Source organism: Cricetulus griseus, chromosome 2 (genome assembly GCF_003668045.3).
Source record: "Cricetulus griseus strain 17A/GY chromosome 2, alternate assembly CriGri-PICRH-1.0, whole genome shotgun sequence".
Taxonomy (NCBI): domain Eukaryota; kingdom Metazoa; phylum Chordata; class Mammalia; order Rodentia; family Cricetidae; genus Cricetulus; species Cricetulus griseus.
In genome coordinates, this window is record NC_048595.1 from 4524642 (window position 1) to 4544151 (window position 19510).

At 43.2% G+C, this 19510-nt stretch overlaps 1 protein-coding gene across 13 annotated transcripts in view; it reads left to right on the forward strand.

The window, feature by feature from the left end:
• The window catches only part of LOC100762490 (calmodulin-binding transcription activator 1), an 831381-nt gene that overhangs the window by 13163 nt on the left and 798708 nt on the right, over window positions 1–19510 (forward strand). For 12 of the 13 annotated variants that reach the window (XR_004768091.1, XR_004768094.1, XR_004768092.1 and 9 more), the window contains exons 2-3: window positions 13246–13315; window positions 18113–18231. The exons of the other annotated variant lie outside the window; for it this stretch is intronic. Coding sequence is in view for 3 of the 12 variants with exons in the window: in XM_027398331.2 (XP_027254132.2) it covers window positions 13246–13315; window positions 18113–18231 (189 nt within the window). In the remaining 9 variants the exon portion in view is untranslated. The remainder of the gene's footprint in view (window positions 1–13245; window positions 13316–18112; window positions 18232–19510) is intronic. 13 annotated transcript variants of the gene reach the window in all.

Genomic DNA, 19510 nt, shown 5'->3' on the forward strand with positions numbered 1-19510 from the left:
CAAAGCTTTGGTGGAGGTTTTTTCCTCATTTAGTTTTATTGATGGGAGCTGTTGTGCTAAAAAGAAAGCTTTAACAAGTGGAAAGGTGGTGAGTGGGCACTCAGAGCTTTTGAAGTACTTGTCTTTCTTTCTAGGGGTCCTCCAGAAATTGATCATAGATTACTTGACCAAATTTAGAGCCCAGAGTTTACTGCAGGCATTTCGGTGGGAAGAGACATCGGTTTTCTGTACTAGCCATATATTCTAAGTGTGAACCACTGCTGCTTGTGCAAGTGCCCTCTGGTGCAAGTGTGGTGACAGGATGACCTCTCAGCCTGACTGAACACCCTGGCAGCTTTTATCTGTCCTCTTGATATTTGTAGTTCTTCTGCCCTGTGGTTCTGCCATGTCATCACCTGCTCTGCTGCTCCAGTTGTAGGGACTACCTTCTGCTCATCCTGCCAGTCCTGCCCTGCAGAAGTTTCTTGCTCTTGCTGTTTGGTGAAGAGGTAGAACTGTTGGTTCAGTAAAGTAATAAAAACCTGTGATCTTTCTGAGTGTTTTTAAAAGTAAGCAGTGATAAGCAAGATAAATCCTGTGTTCAAACTGGCTACAATGGTCAGTTGTGTATTGGGTATATTTTGCCACCTTTTAAAGAAAAGAAAACCATGGGGATGTCTCATTTTCAAGCCTGTAATGCATTCTAGGCTAGCCAGCCAGGTCTATATAGTGAGTCCCAGACCAGCCATACATAGTGAAATTTTTGTCTCAAAAATGATTAGTGAAATTTGGGTTGTAAGAGACCAGCCACTTAGGACAGGCTAAGTTGGGTTAGTTCTAGTCCTGGAGCAGAGACTGAGCTTCTGGGACAGATTATGAAGCTGCAAGACAATCTGGGACTGTCCCTGGTGTATCTGCACTGAACATTTTCTCTAGAGACACTTTGGGCTGAGCTAGGATCCCACTTTCCATGTCAAGGCTCCTGTCTCTTCTGTTGTCTTTATGTTTTCTAGCAACTGGGCTTTCTTCATTCATTTCTTAGCTTAAATTCTATGTAGGTGTCGCCTGCTGTGTCCACCAGTCATGGTTCATGCATGTTTTGACTCCAATGCTTACCATGATCTAATGTCACCTTTGATGCCTCGGAAGGTACAGAAATACTCAAGACAGAATTGGACTGAATCCTTCTCTGTCCGTAGGCTAGGTGTTTGTATTGATGGAGATGAGCTGAGCTGAGTGGCCTGCAGGTTACATAGAGGGATTAAGCAGAGACTGTGAGAAGGGGTTGTTGCACTTGCAGGGGTCACGACACCTTAAACTGGCTCCAGGAAGCAGCGTAAAAGATACTGTGGGCTGGCAAGATGTCTTAATGGATAAAGGTGTGTGCCACTAAACCTGACCACCTGAATTTGATCCCTTGAGCCCCCATGGTAAGAGAAAGAACTGACTCCTGCAAGTCGTCTTCTGATCTCCACACAAAGGCATGCACACACAAATAAGTGTAATGGATAATGTCCATTGTAGCTACAGATGGGAGGCGAGGCTCTTGGTCAGCCATCCTTGGTTGAGATGAGAAATAAATCACTAGTGGCCGAGTGTTGTGACTCTCCAGAGCCTGTGCTTTGACTGCAGAGTGGGGCACCAAGAATGCAGTGGTTTGTGTGCCCTTTGCCCTGAGCTTAGTGGTTGGAGTTCTGCATCCTAGGCTAAACATGGACGACATGGGCTGCATGGAGAGATGGCTCAGCAGTTAAGAGTGCTTGCTGGTTTTGCTCTTGTAGAGGACTGTAGCTCACAACTGCCTGTAACTCCAATTCTAGGTATTCAATGCCACTGATCTCTGCAGGTGACTGCACACCCACATGTACATTTACATGCATGTACATAATTAAAAACAGTGCCCCAGAATGACCATGGGCGGAGGAGCCCAGATGTCTTAATGCTTGTGGCCACTTGTGTGCACCTCGTTGGGCCTTTCCTTCACATCTCCTTGCTGTCACTTCTCTCTGGTTTTTATCATTTCTCATAGCATTACAGAAAGCAGATTGCAGATTGTGGAAGACTGTGAGGCTGGAGAGCCTGTGAACTTTGTACACCTAGATGTTTCATAGTATTGATGACCTTGAGTAGATTGTTTGCTGGGCAGCATTGCTTAGTATTGTGCTTTGCTTAACAAAAGATGGAAGTGTAAGGAGTCTTAGTAGTTAAAAGGAATTGACTCTTGGTGGGTGTGGTCTTTTTTTTTTTTTGAGATAACAGTCTCATGGAACTGAGACTGGTGTGGAACTCTGTATGTAGACGAGGCTGGCTTTGAACTCCTGATCCTCCTGCCTCTACTTCCCAAGTGTTGGGATTACAAGTGTCACTACACTTGGCTTGATTCCTTAAAAAAAACAAAACAAAACAAAAAAAACAAAAAAAACTTATTAAAGTGGAATTCATATACATCGGCTCTATGACCGTTTTTTGTTCTTTGGTATATTAACAGTTGTGCTGTTGTCTCCATTGCATAAATCCACAGCATTCTCATCACTCCAGAAGAAAAAACCTGTTGAAATCAAGCATGCTACGTATATGTATGAAAATGTCAAAATGGAATCCAGCATTTTGTACAATTAATATACAAATAAAATTTTGTATGTTTTGGAAGCATTCCTCATTCTTCCTTGACTTGGGCAGTTACTAATCTGCCTCCTGTCTTGGTGTGTTTGTTCTGGACATCTCATATGCCAGGACTCAGTGTTCTGTATTGTGTGACTGTCGAGTTTCTGTTGGGATGATGCTCTGAAGTTTATGTTACATCACTCCTTTTCTGGGTGTCATGTCCCCTGTAAGTGTCTGCCATTCCCTGAGTATCCATTCACCAGTCAGTGAGCATGCATCTCTCTTGTTGGGAAATGCAGCTGTGAACTTGGAAGTTTTGTGTAGGCATGTTTTCGTTTCTTTTCGGTAGCATGCCAAAGGTGGAAGTGCTGTTTCACAGTTTATTCTGCTCTTAACCTGGTTTCTTCTGCAAAGTGGCTGCACTGTAAGGTGCTCCCACCAGCAGGGCCGAGGGTTCCAGTTCCTCCCCTTGCCAACACCTGCTATTGCCCATCTTTGTTACTTTTGCTGTCCTTATAGATAGGAGTTGACAGTCGTTGTAGTTTTAATTTGCATTTCCCTGATTACTGATGATGGTGTCTGTTCATAGGTTTGTTGGTCATGTGTGTGTCTGCCTGACTTATTTCTATTTTTGTAGAATCAGTTTTTCTCCCTGCTGAATTGTAAGAGTTCTTTCTAAATTCTGAGTATCAGTTCTTAACAAGATATTTTCTTCCATCTGGTGGGCTGTCTTTTCATTTTCTTGATTGTCTGTTGAAGTATAGAACCTTGCAATTTGATAAGGTAGTATCTATCAGTTGGTGTCACAGTTGAGAAGCCATGGCCTCACCCAAGGTCATGAAACCCTACGTCCATCCTTCTTAAATGTATAGCATTTGCTCTCATGTTTAGCTCTCTGGTTCATTTTCATGTCACTTTTTGCTTGTGTGAGGTAGGCTTCTATCCTATGTGGGGTCCGTTTGCCAGTTGTTTAGTACTGTTTGCTGAAAAAACTCTTCTTTCTTCACTGAGTGTTTTCACTGTCAGTGTGAAGATTTTTTTCTCTAGTGCATCAGCCCTCACTTGCTCTCTCTACATATCTGTCCTACTATCACTACGGTCTTCATCTCTGACTGGAGCTGTGTATACAGTGGCGTGAGGCTGACTTTTGATACCCTAGGCTGTCCTCACACTTGCTGCAATCCTACTGCTTCAGCATCCTGAGTGCTGGGTTTGCAAGCTCTCTCTCTCTCTCTCTCTCTCTCTCTCTCTCTCTCTCTCTCTCTGTGTGTTTAAGGATTGCTTTGACTATAACACATTGCTGTGTTTATTTGAATATTAGAATCAACTTTCCAGTTTCTACAGAAAATGCAATTGAAATTGTGTTAAATCTGTATCTATTTGGAGTGAAAACCCTTCTGATGGATCTGCCTATGTGCTTCGTAGCTCCTGCTTAGCTCTCAGGAAGCGGAGCATCTTACCTTATAGCATACTGTTACCTGAATTATCAAGGCAGTGAGCTGTCTTGATTTAACACTAATGTTCAAGGTTGGAACTAGACTTTGGAGGGTCTTAGACAGCAAGCAGCTGTGCTACAGCCTGTGTATGCCTTTGATTTGAAAGCGTACTGAAAACATGACATGCTGGTTAATACACATTCTGGTTAATAGAGAATCAACATTGTGTATGTGTCTGTGTATATGAGTGTCTGTGTGGGTGTGTGTGTCTGTAATTATTGGAGGTGGACTGTGTGGCATTGACAATTACACATTGTGGGAGGCAGAAGATACTCTAGTATTTACTATGGGGCATGTGTTACTATGCTTTTGAGTGAGGTCTTTTACTTAGATAACAACAGTGTGTGTGCAGAGTTCAGGAGAGGACACACTCAGCCTCTATCCCTGTCTTCACAGAGCAAATGGGGTATGGGAGGGATGGGGGAGACTGATATTAGTCAGGATGTCATGTGAACTACAGGTGGGTTCCAGTGCTATCAAGGCAAATGTCATACAGAATGAAGGCTAACCTGAGAGTGGAAGGTTTGTGGGATAACTGAGGAAAGAATTACAGAAAGAGCTCTGGGTGATCAGTTGGGCTGCTAGTGTAGATAATGTAGAGATTCTTGGGTTATATTCTGACCCTGTAGCTTTTAAAGTTTATTTTTGTTTTCAGTAGAGGAGTGGAATCGATTGGATAAAGTCAGTTCTCCTCAAGGGTACTAACAAGGGCTCTTTGGCTCCACTTTACACACAGCTCAGCCACACACTCACCATGTTGAAGTTTTCAGATCATGATTGTGAGGGGAATCTGTACTTTGTCATGGTTGTAGGCAAGACCGCATCTACTCTTGACCTAGAAGGGTGTACCTTCCTGTAGAATGCAGGCGCAGAGCTCACATGTGCTTGAAGGCTCTGTCTGTCTCTGGGGTTCTGCTTAGATGAGACTCATACAGGCCTTCTTGGCCTCTCCTCTGTCCAGATTGGATATCAGAATGCCACAGCACTCTACTCTTCTGTTCATAGCCTTGGAGTTGCTTGCTCATTCCCCCTTTTCCTCAGTTACATACATGTTTCTAGAGGATGGGCATGAGTATCTGAGTTTAACATTATTTGTTCAGGAAAAGAGCTGATGAGCAAACAAGGGTTGATCAATATCTAGAGAAAATCTCGCTTGACAAGAACTCTTGATAGTGTTTGGTTGAAGAAAGCTAGTGGGCCTGAGTGTACACACACACACACACACACACACACACACACACACACACACACACACACACACACACACACTCTGAATGAGCGAATGAGTTTTGTAGCTGTGTGTAGGCCTTGATAGAAGATGCCTCTTAGATTTTGAACCACATCTACTAGCAGCTTGGTGAGGCCAGAGTAAGAAGTGACTACAGGAAAAGACGATGCAGAAGTCTGTGCACACATAGCCACATTGGAAATGTGGCCCGAGATTTAATCCAGCATACTTTGTTTCTTCATGGCACTGTCAGACAGCAAGGGGACCCTGCCATTGAAGTTCATGGCAGGCATTCTTGGCACACAACAAAGTGGAAAATGGCGGGTCCATCTGGAGGGTTCTCTGGGAGCACAAACTCCACAGAAGCCACAGCCTTGCTTGACTGGCTCAGTGTTGTGTCCCTCCATTTCAGAGCAGTAACTGCTATTTGGTTGGATAGAGTAAATGGTTGCAAAAGAACTAGGAGAAGTATGTGTAGTACTTAGGTTGCCGTGGGGGAAGAGAAGGTATTTGAGGGTAGAAAGGGGAAGAGGACAAGTAGAGGCTGGGAAGGAATGACCAGAGAGGCAATCGAACAAGAACCCAGGTCTCTGTGTATGAGGCTGGGGAATGGGTCTTAGCTGTCATGTTGCTGTCAAAGCAGAAGAGAATAGAGGAGTAGAGATAAGTGAGTGGTTCTTTAAGAATCTTAGTGTAGGGGCTGGATAGATGATTTAGTGGTTAAGAGCACTGGCTGCTCTTGTAAAGGACCCAGGTTTAATTGAGTCTTAGTACCCATATGGCAGGTTTGAAATGCCAGCTCTAGGAATCAGACACCCTCTTCTGGCTTCTGTATGCACCAGGCACATAAGTGGTGCATAGACACCCATGAGAGCTGAATACTCATTAAAAAAGTGAATTTTGGTGGTATATGCAGATTATTGAAGGAAATGATGAGGTAATTGTGTAAGGAGATAAACAAAAAATGAGGTAGCTGTACCTGTTGGTCTGTGGCTGTGTATGTAGTTAACCTACTGATGCTGTAAAACATGACCACAAAACCTACCGCTTAAAACATGACAGCTATTACCCTAGGGTTCCCTGTGGGTCTGAAGTTCAGAAGGGTGTGGCTAAGTGGTGCCTAGGGCCTCATGAACCTACCAACCATTTCAGTATTAGTCAGGGCTGGGCTCTCATGGGGAAGGATGGGTTTCCAAGCTCCCAGGGTCATCTGAGGATTAACTTAGTGGGAGGCTACCCTCAATTCCTGTTAATGAGCCTCTTCCACTTGGCATTTTCCTCTACCAGCCAGTGAAGAAGAGCTGGGTAGCAAGATGATAGCAGTCACAATCTGTTTTACCCAGGAAGTGAAAGCTTGTACTGCTCTAAAGCAAGTGCACTCACACTCAAGGCTTGAAGGTGTGTGAAGATGTCGGGGGGGGGGGGGCAGGAGACACTGGGTCCTTGCTTCGAGTGGAGGTCCTGTGGATGCAGATGGTAGGGTGGGAACCTGCAGATGAAGGTTAAGATGTGGCCATGCATCATCACACTAGGGGCATATATAGGTCCCTTCTCATGCCATTGACATTGCTGTCTTGTAGCTGGTCCTTGCTAAAGTAGACTTGTTTCCCTGGGGCTCCAGTCAGTGCAGATGTCTCCTTCATCTATGTGAGGATGAGATGAGCCAATCCATTTGGATGTATTTTATATGTTACACAACAAAGGGACAAGACTGCTCCTTTGCTCTAATAGTAGTAGAATGCATGGAATTTAATGGCATCGTCTCTAGTAACTTGTTTTCATTGTGTTGGACATAAGTTGTGGAACTGGGCTGTATCTAGTACTGTGCTGTTTGGAGCCTTGTGAGTGGAGCGTTTACTTCTGTGGCAGATGAGCACAAGTTGCTGTGCCTTTCTAAGCCTTGTGTCCAATTTTTATTATTTTAAAAAAACAAACAAAACCTGTCCTTGCTGTCCCGGCCCTCTCGATTCTCCAGATGTGTGGGATTTGGCACTGTTCTCGTCCCTTCTGATTTGCTGCCCCTGGTCTTCCCTGGGTTTGGCAGTCTGATAACTGAGCTTGTTAGAGTAGTTCAGTGGCAACCACACTGGGAATGTGGGTTGAGAGCCCCTTTCTCAGTGAAGTAGCTGAGGCGATGCACATGGACTTTGTGAAAGCCTCTCTGATCTTCCAGTGCCTTCCTAGCTCTGCTGTGTTCACATTGAGGCTCACCCACTTCCACACTTCTGCTGAGTTTGGGGTAGGCATGGCTGCCATTGTCTCGGCCTGTATCTCATTGCTTTTGTGGAAACAGTTTGAAGCTGTAGTGATAGCTGAGGGGTGGTATGGTTCATGATCCAGAAGATGCTTCAGAAGTCCTGAAGATCTGTTTTAGACAAGATCTGCACTGAGACGTGCCTTGCTTTAACCTGTTGACTTTTCCTGCTCCAACTCTGGGAGCTTTCCTGGTGGAGCAGCATTCCCAAATTCCTGTGGTGGCTAGGAGGTGTGCAGGGAGCCTGTCACCCCGCCAGTGATCAAGTCAAGTGCCCAGACAGACTTGCTCGTGTCTTTTTTTCTGGAATGGCCATATGTCTGCTACTACCTGTAGGATTAAATTTAAGAGTTTATGTGCGCTGCCACTTGGGACATCATGTGGTGTCAAGTGGAGGGCTTGGTGGACTCTGCTGATAATTTCACTCTGCTCTGAGCAGTTTGCAGGCATCACTAACACAGGGTCAATTTAGATCTTACACGGTTGTTTCCAGAATGTGTTCCTCTGGAGAATGGATGTTTGTACAAGTGAGGACATTTATTAAGCACTGTTTTCTGATTGTTGGATATACTGACTTCCTGGGGAAATTAAACTTAGGAAAATTGTAACAATAATATGATTCATATTTGTAAAGAGATCACTTTATACCCTGCACCCATCTTTGGTCAAGGTGAGAGAGCCCGATCTCTCTGGATGCATTCTAAAGCTAGTTCTGAGAAGGCGCTCAGGTCTGCAGCTTTGCTGTGCTCTGTCCTGGACGTCTGCCTTTGAATCCAGCTCTGTTGGATAGCCTGACTTCAGTTCTCCAGCTCCCTTAGCTGCTGGTGCTCATTGGTGTATTTTGCCTGCTGGGAGAAGGGAAGAGCTGTCATCTAGACTTGCCCCTTCCGTGGTGCAAGTGTTTGTCTTGGTTTTGTCTCTGCCCTTGCGGAGTGTTGTGAGGGTTCTGTAGAACTGTAGCCCTTTCAGACTTTGTGAAAGGTGGTGAGATAGATGAGTATTTTTGCGCTGTCCCACATACAGACCCGCCCCCCCCTCCATTGACCTTTGTAGTACAGGAAAAGGATAAAGCATCTTGTGTTGGTTTTTCAGTCTCAGATGTCATTAACCTGGTTTCATGGAGTGTCTCCAAAGTGTGTCTTTTGACAGACCTTGCACTTTCTTATTTAGCATGCTTGTATTGTAGCCAAAAATTTAATATTGGCTCTTAGTGTCTGTGACAATTCATTTTTCCCAGTTTCTTGAATGAATAAAGAGACATGACTTGTTCTAAAAAATACCCACAACATTGCTGGACTGAGACCTCATGGCTAGTGATCTGCTGCTATGTGGGTCAGGAGTGCCAAGAGCCAGTACCTCAGAGCAGTGTCTGGGAACTGCAGGGTAGGGTGTGGCAGGGCTATGTTAGCGGAGGCAGAAGGCCTTAAGTAAAGACCAGTGCATTATGCTTTCCTTTACATGAACTCTTGGAAATGGTGATCACTTACAAATGCTACAAATACCTGAACTACTTCGTTGTGGCAGACTTTGAATGAAGCACTTCAGATAATGGAATGAACAGGCTAGACAGACGTCCCTTCAAGGATGCCCTTGATATACAATCAGATTTTGAGTATGTTAGAAAATGTTTATCAGGGAAGAAAAACTGCTAATTGGCTTTAGATGGAGAGTAACCTAGGGATTAAAGGTGGCATTTTAGGTTATTTGAAGACATTTCTGAAAGGAGTGAGCCTTCTGCAATTAACGACAGTTTACAGTTGGCATTATTCTGAGATTGCTACTGGGTCCTGAGCCTGTTTCTTTTTTCTGGGCCCTTTCTCTGCTGCAGTCAGGAATGGCTTTGTAGTCAGTTCCTCAGCAGGGGAGGGAGAGCAGGAGTGAGCCTCTTGTGACCTGGCTCCTCGAGTGTCTGGGCATGAGTCTGTACCATCTCATCTGTCTCAGTGCAGAGGGAGTCTCTGCCATAGAATAGAAGGGGATGGAGAGGAGGGACACAGGGACACTGTTTGGGAGGTTGGCATGTGCTTATGTAGATATCGATGGTGCTTGAGCTTACTAACATGGGTGATGACTTACCTGGCCTTACTCCTGAGATACTATGCCTGGAATGCTCTGCGAGACCAGAGACATGCTAGCCGTTACTCTGTTTAATCTATTACTTATGAGCAGTGACTGGGTTTTCAAGAATCAATCCAAGTCTTGATAGAGTAGGTGACAAAAATGTTTAATGTATCACTTGTAATTGGGACAGTGGCTTACTGCATTTAATATAGCTGCTGTCCCCTTTGATTTAATAAGCTTTGTGGACCCTTAGTCAGCTTTAACATTCTCGGTGTTTACTCCAAAGGCTGTAAAGAGCTTTCCTCTTGTCACTTCTCTTTCAAGGCCTTTAGTCACTTACTGTATAGTGTTTTAATTTTATTAATTTATCCAAAGACTATGTGTGCATCTGACTAAAGTGCCTGTGTATAACATCCTGACCTAGACTCTGTGGAAAGACACAGTGAGGGAGACAGTTTCTGTCCTGTTACTTACTGCATTGGTAGTTGTGCGTTACATGGCTGTCATTTTAGCCCTAAAACAACTGTGTCTGATGTTCTCATTATGTTGTTTTCAGTACTGCCTCTTTACCTATATAACATAACATCTGTAGGCATTGCTCCTCTTGGGTGCTTTTAATAGATACTGTGCTTGTTGTTTGTATTTTCTGGCATAGTTTTAAAAAAGTTATCCAAGTCTGTACAATAACATTTTTAGTTCATAGAATTAGGGAGTTGGGGAGTACCAGGACTTGGGAATCTATTCTAAGTCCTGATCTCTGAAGTTGGTCATCTGGTTCCTGATGGTCAGTCAAGGTGTGGCATGAATCATGACATCGGTGTCTTCTGGGGCTTGTTAGAGAAGGATTTCTGGCTCCATAGAGACACATGGATCAGAACTCAAGTTTGAACAAGGCCCTCAGATTCCCAGTATGAAGGGAAAGCTGGAGAGATCCACTCAAGGGCTCCCTCCCATTTGGATTGAAACAGAGGAAGTTAGAGTGGTTGCCTAAGAGTCAATTTACCACTGTGGGGTCATTTGTGAACCTGCACAAAAGATGGTTAGATGGGTGTCCTTGCTAGATATTCTGCCCTCATTGGTCAGAATTGTGTCCTGGACATCAGAATCTTAAAATTTCCCACTTTGACACCTGTTACCAAGACCTGTTTGTTTGGTTAAAATGGAATTCAGGTTTCTGCATGAATGTCACCAAGCACTCTCTTTACACTTCCAAAGTGACACATCCAGGAGCAGTAGAGAACAGTCCTTTCAAGCTCTCACTATAGTGTGCATTTACCACAATGATTTAAATACCCCACTTAGGGTCAATTTACCTACCCTCTAGAATGTCCCTTGAGGAGGCAGAATGCCCTTGTTCACTCTTGGGTCACAGCTTCCTGAACCGTGTGGCATGCGCACTTGCTCCTTAGTACATCAGATGGGAGGAGTAAAGGCAGATGTGTGCTGTGGGAGGGATAGGTGGTTTCTGACCCTCTATCTCCAGGCCTGCCCAGTCCTGGGGCCAAAGGGTCCCTGAAGACCTGTAAGCCCCACGGGGCAGCCGGAGACACACAGCTGTGGGAGGACTTGGACCCAGACCTCTGCTTTTCGATGCTGTAGTGCTCTCCTTTTGGCCTTGATCTCTCCCCACTTGTCAGCAGTCAGTGGGGGAACCAGGAAGGGTGGCTCCAGCTCTGTAGACCTTGGTCTAGCACCCCTTTTGCCAAGGCACTGCACTGTTGCAGAGGGGCACCTGGAGATGGCACTCATGTGGTCCTGTGAAAGTCCCTTGAGCCTGGCACAGGGGAGTCTAGTTAAGGTGGCTGTTTTGTGTCGTTCTCATTGTCTTGGGCCATGGTTTATCTGCTTTGAGAACCTGGAGGTGGTTTTGAGGTTAAGATTTATAAAGTTTTTCTTCCATGTTGTGCAAGTTCTTTTCTGCTGAAGTCAACTGGGAACTTTATGAAGCCAGCGCTGTGGAGGTGTGGTTGAGTTCTGTCCTGGTGCTCTCAGGGTTCTGTGTTGCCATTAGGGATGCTTTGCCACTAACTTACTATCAGACTTGGAAGCTAGATGTGAAAACCCCTTGTTTGTAAGGCCATTTATGTTAGTGTGTCTCATCAAATACTAGTAATTTTGAAACCTTTGACTTGCGACTGTGCAGATGTTCTGAGTAGCCATTACCCTCTTGCTAATTGCTTTTGGCAGTAGACAGAGTGTAAGCCTTGAACGTGAAACAGCTGTCTCTGTGTGGCTCCTGGGTGGGCTTGGAGGCTGGCAGATGCTAGAAAGAGGTGGGGAGTTCCTGACACTGAAGACAAGGGATCAAGGAGCTGCTCCGGGTGTAGATTGTGTTATGGGAAAGCTATCTTGTATTTGCTTCTGAGACTCTGAGTCATTGCAGCTGGGAGAGGAAAAGGAAAAATTCATGAAAGCCAAGTTTAGTCAGATAACTCCTTTGCTCTCAGAGAATGTTAAAATGTTAAATATTATCCTTGTTAACATAGTAGCAGTGGTGTTTGGTGAAGGTGGTGTGGCAGTTGAAGTCTCTCACTTTGGTGGAGATATGAGAAGGGAGTGCCATCTTGCTTTCCTGTTGACAGAGGCTCCATTAATTCGAAAGGACAGCTAGTCAGTGACAGAACTCCAGTCTTTGTACTTCAGCTGTTGACCTTGAAATGGTCTTTGGTTTTTTTCCAAGTGTAAAAAATAAATGGTTTATAATATATGATCAATAATCCAAAGTTTCAACTAATATTGCAACCAAACAAGAAGTCATTCTTAGGAATGAAAATAATTGACTGGGGAGATCCAAACATTCTTTCTCCTTTTTAAAGTTTTCCCTGTGTAAGTTTTTGTATGAAAACTTGAGATTTCTTTGCATGAAATAACTTAAGAGCAGAGCCCATGTCTTCTGACCTCCTCTTCCTGTTCTTCTACATAATGCTGTTTGCCACTCTGCTGAGTCTTTTGTGTGAGGGAGGTGTTGGGTGTGCTGCTGGGCGGCGTTAATAATGTTGAGACTGACTCAATAAGGTTGAGCAGATGAGGAAGCTTGGGATGTTGCTTCTTATGTGCTCATTCTGTGCACAGCACATGTGTACTCTAATAAAGACCACACTGGTAGTACATGTTCTCATGTTTCCACGTGTGTCTTAAATTTGGAAGTGCTCTTAAGCCTGCAGTGCAAAGCACTGTTACCTCTGAACTGTTTGTAGGTCATATGCCAATGTCTTCGCCACTCTTAAATGCTGTATTATTTATGTCTCACAAACAAGAATGCTTCTTCCCTAACTACAGTAGTCACAACCTGGAAGTTAGCATTGGGACATTTCTAACATCCAATCCCCAAATCCCATTTCACTTTTGAATATTGTTAAAAATAATTCAGTCAGAACCCTGGTGAATGTTCAGTAGCCTCTTCATTCTCCGTGGCCACAGATGGCTCTAAGTGGCTCTCAGTCTTTCTTACCTAGACATGAAAGGTCCCATGCAGTGATCTTGTGGGATGCTCATGTTTGTATTTATCTGATGTTTCCTCGTGGTTAGATTCAGGTTTTGCATCTTTGGCAGGAATATCACAGAAGAGCCAGAATATGTTTCTTTCAAAGATTAGTTTTACATTTTATTTTCTGTTTCCTTAGAGCGTTTCCCAAAGTGTATTCTGCGGAACTAGCACCTACTGTGTTCTCAACACCGTGCCACCTATAGAAGGTAGGATTTGAAAAGCTTTTGACTTCCAAGAATGGGTGGGCTTGACAGCCAGAGTAACTCCTTCCTTCCCCAGTGCGGTGAAGACAAACCTTGACCAGGACTTAGGAGACCTGGCTTCTGCCTTCTGCTGCTGTGTGATCTTAGATGAGTTACTTAATCCTTTTAGGCAACACAAACAGTGCTGTCCTCAAGAGCTTTCTGGGAGGATTTAAAGCAGTGGAGGCAGCCACACAGAAAGGCCACAGTCCCTGCAAATGTTGGTATTAATACAGCACTCTGTAACTGGAGTCCAGTACTGCATCTGGCCTAGAGTAGGACGAGTGGGGTTGTGTAGGAGCCAAAGACTATTTTTGAATCCCATTTGAACTACTTGTAACAGTGAATTTTGGCCAAGTAAGTCTGAACCCTCGAGTTCTTTATCTGCAGAGTGGAGGGTGACTAAGACATCACATTTTCTCATGAGGACTAAACAAGAGAGCCTAGCATAAAGTCCTGTCTGGGTACCTGGTGTCTATTCCTATTCAGTAATAGAAACCTGATCACCTGTTGCTAAAGCTGGAGTTGAGTGAAATAAAGTACAGGAGGAGGCCCACAGCTTAGGTGTGGTGCAGGGCAAGGCTTTGGTGCCTCTGCTTTGTCTGTTCTTACCCCTTATTTTATATTGAAAGGTCATTGTGGGATGAATAGGAGTTTAAGAACCTTAAACCTGGACCAGGGATGCAGTAACACAATTGAGAAGAAAACAGTAATTCCTGGCCACCTAAGACTAGGAAGGGTGAGAGTGGTGCTTAGTACAACTCCACGGTGAGAGGAAAGAGAGGTTGTTAAATAACAAAACTAGTCAGGCTTTGCTGCTTAAAATTATTAACTTTTTAAATCACTAAACCTCTTTCTGGAGAATTACAGTTGGGTTTCATTTCCTCCTTAGACTGGAAGGCAACAGCCCCTGCTCTGACAGTGCTCTGCACAGTGGGTTCTTAGTCACTTTTTTGTCTGGAGGACAGGAATTGGAAGGTCTTAGGTTAGTCATGGCAGCACATAGCTGTGAGTGCTGTGCTCCCTGGAAGGAAAGAGTGTGCCTGTTTCCCTGAGTCAGTTCTGATCCCCCTAATTAAATCTAAGCACATGATAATTAGAGCCAAACAAAAACGTGTGGCGCTTCCTTTTAATTTTTCCTCCACGCTGTTGATCACATGCCCCTGTAAGATTAGCAGTTGGACTTGCTGCTGCAGTAAAGCATGTGCAGTGTTCATTCTAGAGGTCCAGAGTCTGACCAGTCACCATCACCTCACCTGAGTAAAGATCTCATTGTTCGTAGGCCCCTATTGTAAACAGAAAGAAAGACAGTGGAGGTATCCTTACCAGGCTAGTCTAGTTACTACACTTAGGACTCAGCTTGCAGAAATCTGGGCACCCCAGAAACAGACAAAATGCATTGCTTTGGGTTGAATCAAAGATTTAGCAATGTGAATCTCAATTTTAGAAAACAAAACAAAACAAAACAAAAAAAACCCTGAGGGTTAGAATTCAGTTACCTGAGTGAACATTTTTGTACATTTTAGAAAGATTTAACTAAATTACACTATGACTCTAAAATTATCATTTAGAAAATATTTGAAGGTTGCCTAGAAAGGATGGTTCATTCTCTAGAATTATAGCTGTCAGCCCAGCACATCATCTGTCAATTTCAAGAGCCCCGCCAGTTACGTTTTTATTGTGAAGTAGGTTAGGAAATTATATTGTGAAGTCATGTATCATGCATTTTGCTAGATAGCGATAATGAAATGCTTGCCTGTCATTTAGTTGACATTCCCACTTTGCAGTGTCAAAGTTTAACTGTTTAGGTTGAATATGGAGGTACAGTTGAAACCAGTTTATACCTTAGTTTTATTGTTAAGATGCTGTTACTGACATTTTAAAACTGACACATATGTTCAGTTATTTAATCATTTTACAGCTATTCTAAAAACATTAAACAGTAGCTTTTAATTAAAAACACATTTTATGCAGTATCACTATGTGAACAGTTCTTTTCCAATATAAAAACAAAGTGTTTTATTGCCATATTTTAACAGAAACACGGAAGTTGAATTATTTTCCCTTGGTGCTGGAAACTGAATCTAAGACCATGTGCTTCTAGGTGATCAGTCTAGCACTGTGCGAACCCAGAAGAGTGAAGTATGAGTTTAGCATTTTCCTTTCTGGGTTCTGACTCTGTCCAGTATTGAACTTGCTTCTTCCTAAGCTGGGAGAGCGGCATCTCCCCATCATATGGTTCCTAAGAGCACCTGGCTTAGTTGAGCATGAACCTAGAACAAGGGGGACCTGCTGGTCCGTGCCCCCTTGAAACCTGGCTGCACATGCTATAGAGAGCTGTGGTGGGAACTTGATTGAAACAGTGATCACAGCACCATACTTGCTTCTATAAATATTGCCTTTGGGTCCACTCACCACTGTCTCAGCTGCTGACAGAGCGGAAGCCTGAAGCTGTTCCTCAAGCAGGGGCATTGAGAACAAGAACACAAATGTACACAAACTCTCAAATACACAAATGCTCTCTAACACACACACACACACACACACACACACACACACACACACACACACACAGACACACACACAGACAGACACACACACACACAGCATTCTCTCACACAAACCCGTGCACACTGAACACTCTTTCCTTTATCCATGTTCAACACTCCCTCACATTCGCATACATTTATATGCCCTCCTCTCCCTTCCCCCCTGCTGGCACCCAGGTTTCTTAAAGAGGCTAAAGGGATAGAAATTTAGCATTGGTTGTGACCCAAATGGAAATAGAAACTAGGTTTAATATTCTGTTCTGCTGTAAATAACTTTCTCAGGAAGATGACTGTTCACATACAAGGCGTACTCTGCATCAACTGAGTACTAGCCCAGTGCTCCTTTCATAAAAGATACTCCATATATATTGAATAGAGTATAGATTTTCAAATTTCACCTCTACTTTCACAATTGTGTATGTCACATATTTTTTTTTTTTTTAAGAGAGAATAAAGCCACATTAGGGGTAGAAAACAGGAAGGTAAAAGCTCACATGACTGTGTCTTCTGTGCTTTAAAGTTTTATGGCCCATGTTACTCCCTGGAGGATGACATGCAGGGAGCACATGTGACTATAAAGGCTTCATAGTAAGCAGTTCATAACAACGTCCTACCAGCTTTTTCTTAGTTGATTTCCTTTTGATTTTGAGCAATATTTTAAGTGTAATCTTAATTTAGTATTAACTTATAATTTTAGCTCTCCTAAGAGCAGTGCCATAAGTTTTTTTCACTGCTGTAGGATTGTGTTAGAATTCAATTGGCTGTGTAGTTCGTGAACCAAAAAAGAGTTAGTAGGCTAAGACTCTCAAGCTAATCCCTATAAAACATTCTGTACGATGTGGTAGATATTCTCACATTTTTGTGCCCAATATTTACTTCTGACCTTTTCCATGAGAAGAAGAAACATGTTAATCAGTTGAGAAGTGTCTGGGTGAGAATTTTATGACCTTAGAAAAGTTTTGGTTTTGTTTTATGTATTTTCTGAAGACAGTATTAAATAGAAGTACAGACATAACTGGACAAGTAATTGCTGTATTTCACTTTATAGTCAAGCAGTACCTGTAGACCCCTGTAAGGCTGCTGGCATGTAAGGCATGCTGTTGTTGAAGGACCTTAAATTTTATAGAAATTTGTACTCGAGGGAGAGTGAAATGATCCCTAATTCTCTGATTCATGATGTGGGAAAACTGGAAACACTAAGTAACTTACCCAAGGTCACACAGGCAGAAAAGCAGAACCTGTACAGGTGTGGGCCGTGACTCCCTGGTGGGTGTTTGTATTGTCTTACTGATACTGTAAAAGCTGATGAGCCTGTGACTGGAGCAGCTGGAGTCTAACTTAGTAACGAGCTGTCCCCAGGACTCAGGTGTAGACTGGGGACTTCATTCAGAATGACAAATTGGAGTGGGTAATTTGAAACTCTGACTGAAATTTGCCACAAATGGCAAGGAATTTAGAGCAGGGAAAGGGATTGCTTTACAGGATTGGAAAAGTAAACAATATGTAAATAAATGATGGGAATAAATGCTATATAAAGAAATGATCTACAAAGCACCGGTAGTCACACTTGCTGTCTAGTCTGAAAGTAATGAAATCTCTGACTCATTTAGAAGGAGCTACATATGATGAACTACATTAATTCTGCAGATATATACATGAAAATCAACTTAATTAAATTGATAGATTTTTAGGTGTAGCCTAGAAAGGCCAGCTTCTGTACTACCTGTGAATCACAGGCTTAGATTCCTTAGAAGAGTTTGTGGTTTCCTTTAGAAAGGATGAATCTCATTGGTATTTTAGGGGACAGAGTAATAGTTTATGAATAAAAGTCACATGTCATTCTATTTCTCTCACTTAAAACCATGAAACTTTTAATTGGTTAATAAACAGTTTCTGGGTTTCGTGAGGTTAAAGCATTTTGTAATTTCAATGTTTCTTGGGCATACTGAAAGAGCCTTTAAAGTAGCATTCTGATTTTGAGTGGCTCTGGGGCACTTGTTTGCTCACTTGTGGTGGAGTAAAGCTCAGTCTGTTTCAGAGCCCCCCAGGCAGATCCCTGCTGCCACCATTCGAGAGTGATCTAGGAGGAATAGAGGCTCCTGAGGCTCTTGGGCTCAGCCATGAGAAACAGAACTGCTGTTTCTGACATTGTCAGTATTCTTAAAGAGGCTTTCTCTTTCATTCTCTGAATTTATTGTTTTCTTCTTTATAGATGATCATGGGAACAGCAATAGTAGTCATGTAAAAATCTTTTTACCGAAAAAGCTGCTTGAATGTCTCCCGAAATGTTCAGGTTTACCCAAAGAGAGGCACCGCTGGAACACTAATGAGGTAGGCACACTTCAGTTCTTATGGGTATATCAGCTTACGGGGGAACTCTTGAGGGTGTTTTCTGTAGAGCTGCTTTATATTAGCTTTACATTCAGCAGATTGAACAAGGAAATTGTTGATGAAAAGAATTCTTTTTTTTTTTTTTTTTTTTTAAAGACAGGTTTCTCTGTGTGTAGCCTTGGCTGTCCTGGAACTAACTGTGTAGACCAGGCTGGCCTCAAACTTAGAGATCTGTCTGCCTCTGCCTTCTGAATGCTAGGACTAAAGGCGTGCGCCACCATTGCCTGGTTGACTTAGTCTTGAGTTGACACAAACTAGCTTGTGTCTTGACCTGTCTCTGGTGTGCTTGGCTTGTGCTAAGAGCTATGAACTGTGCACATGACTTCACTAAAGCAGCTTGAGTGTGTGCTGTGTTTTCTTGCTCCTGGCATCTTGCATTTGGTGTTTGATCTACCTGCATCTCAGGTCAGCATGAGTTCTGTGTTGTCACAAGTGAATGACTACAGTTCCAGTGCTTCCCAGTAAGGTGTTCTGGAAATTCCAAGTCTGTAGAGTTAGGGACAGGATTATAGTCCTTTGGTGAAGAGAGAAAACTTATTTCAGATATTGACTGCTTCACCTTAGAAATAGGAATTTCTGTTAGGACTGCAGGCCAGATTGTAGGTCATGTTTTGACATCCAGGTAAAGAGTAGATTGATGGAGTAGATAGAAGGAAAGTTTGTCTTCTTAGGCAAACCTTAGACTTAGCTAAATTTTAATTTGGGAATCTTAGTAGTGTGTTGTTTTGCTGTCTAAAGTTTTCATTTGAAATCTGGGTATTTAAGGTAGGACAATAGCCTTTAGTGGTGGTAGAAATCGGGTATTATCCATTTCAGTTTAAGGTGACATTTCGTTACTGCGGTGGTTGAGAGCTGGGTGTGTTTGTGACCCATGTGACTGGGTTACTAGTTACTTCTACACTAGCATAAGTCCATTTGTGTTGTTGGTTCACTGTTGACTATTAGGTTAGCTTAAAGTGCAGCTCCTTCCTCCTGAATGACAGCGTATGAGAAGGAACAGTAATGTCTGTTGAGGCTTCATCTTGACTCTTGTTTTGAGTGGTGGGAAGCTGTGTGGATGAATTTCTTCACAAGCTGCAGTTTTGTTTTAAAGACTCACTAGAATCTTAAGCTTCGTGGCTTTGTCTCAGCTAAGTGGATCTTTTGAAGTGTGTGTTTTCCTCACGTGCATGGGTGGTCCTTGCTCTGCAGAGAGAGCAGTTCTACCATGGCCAGCATT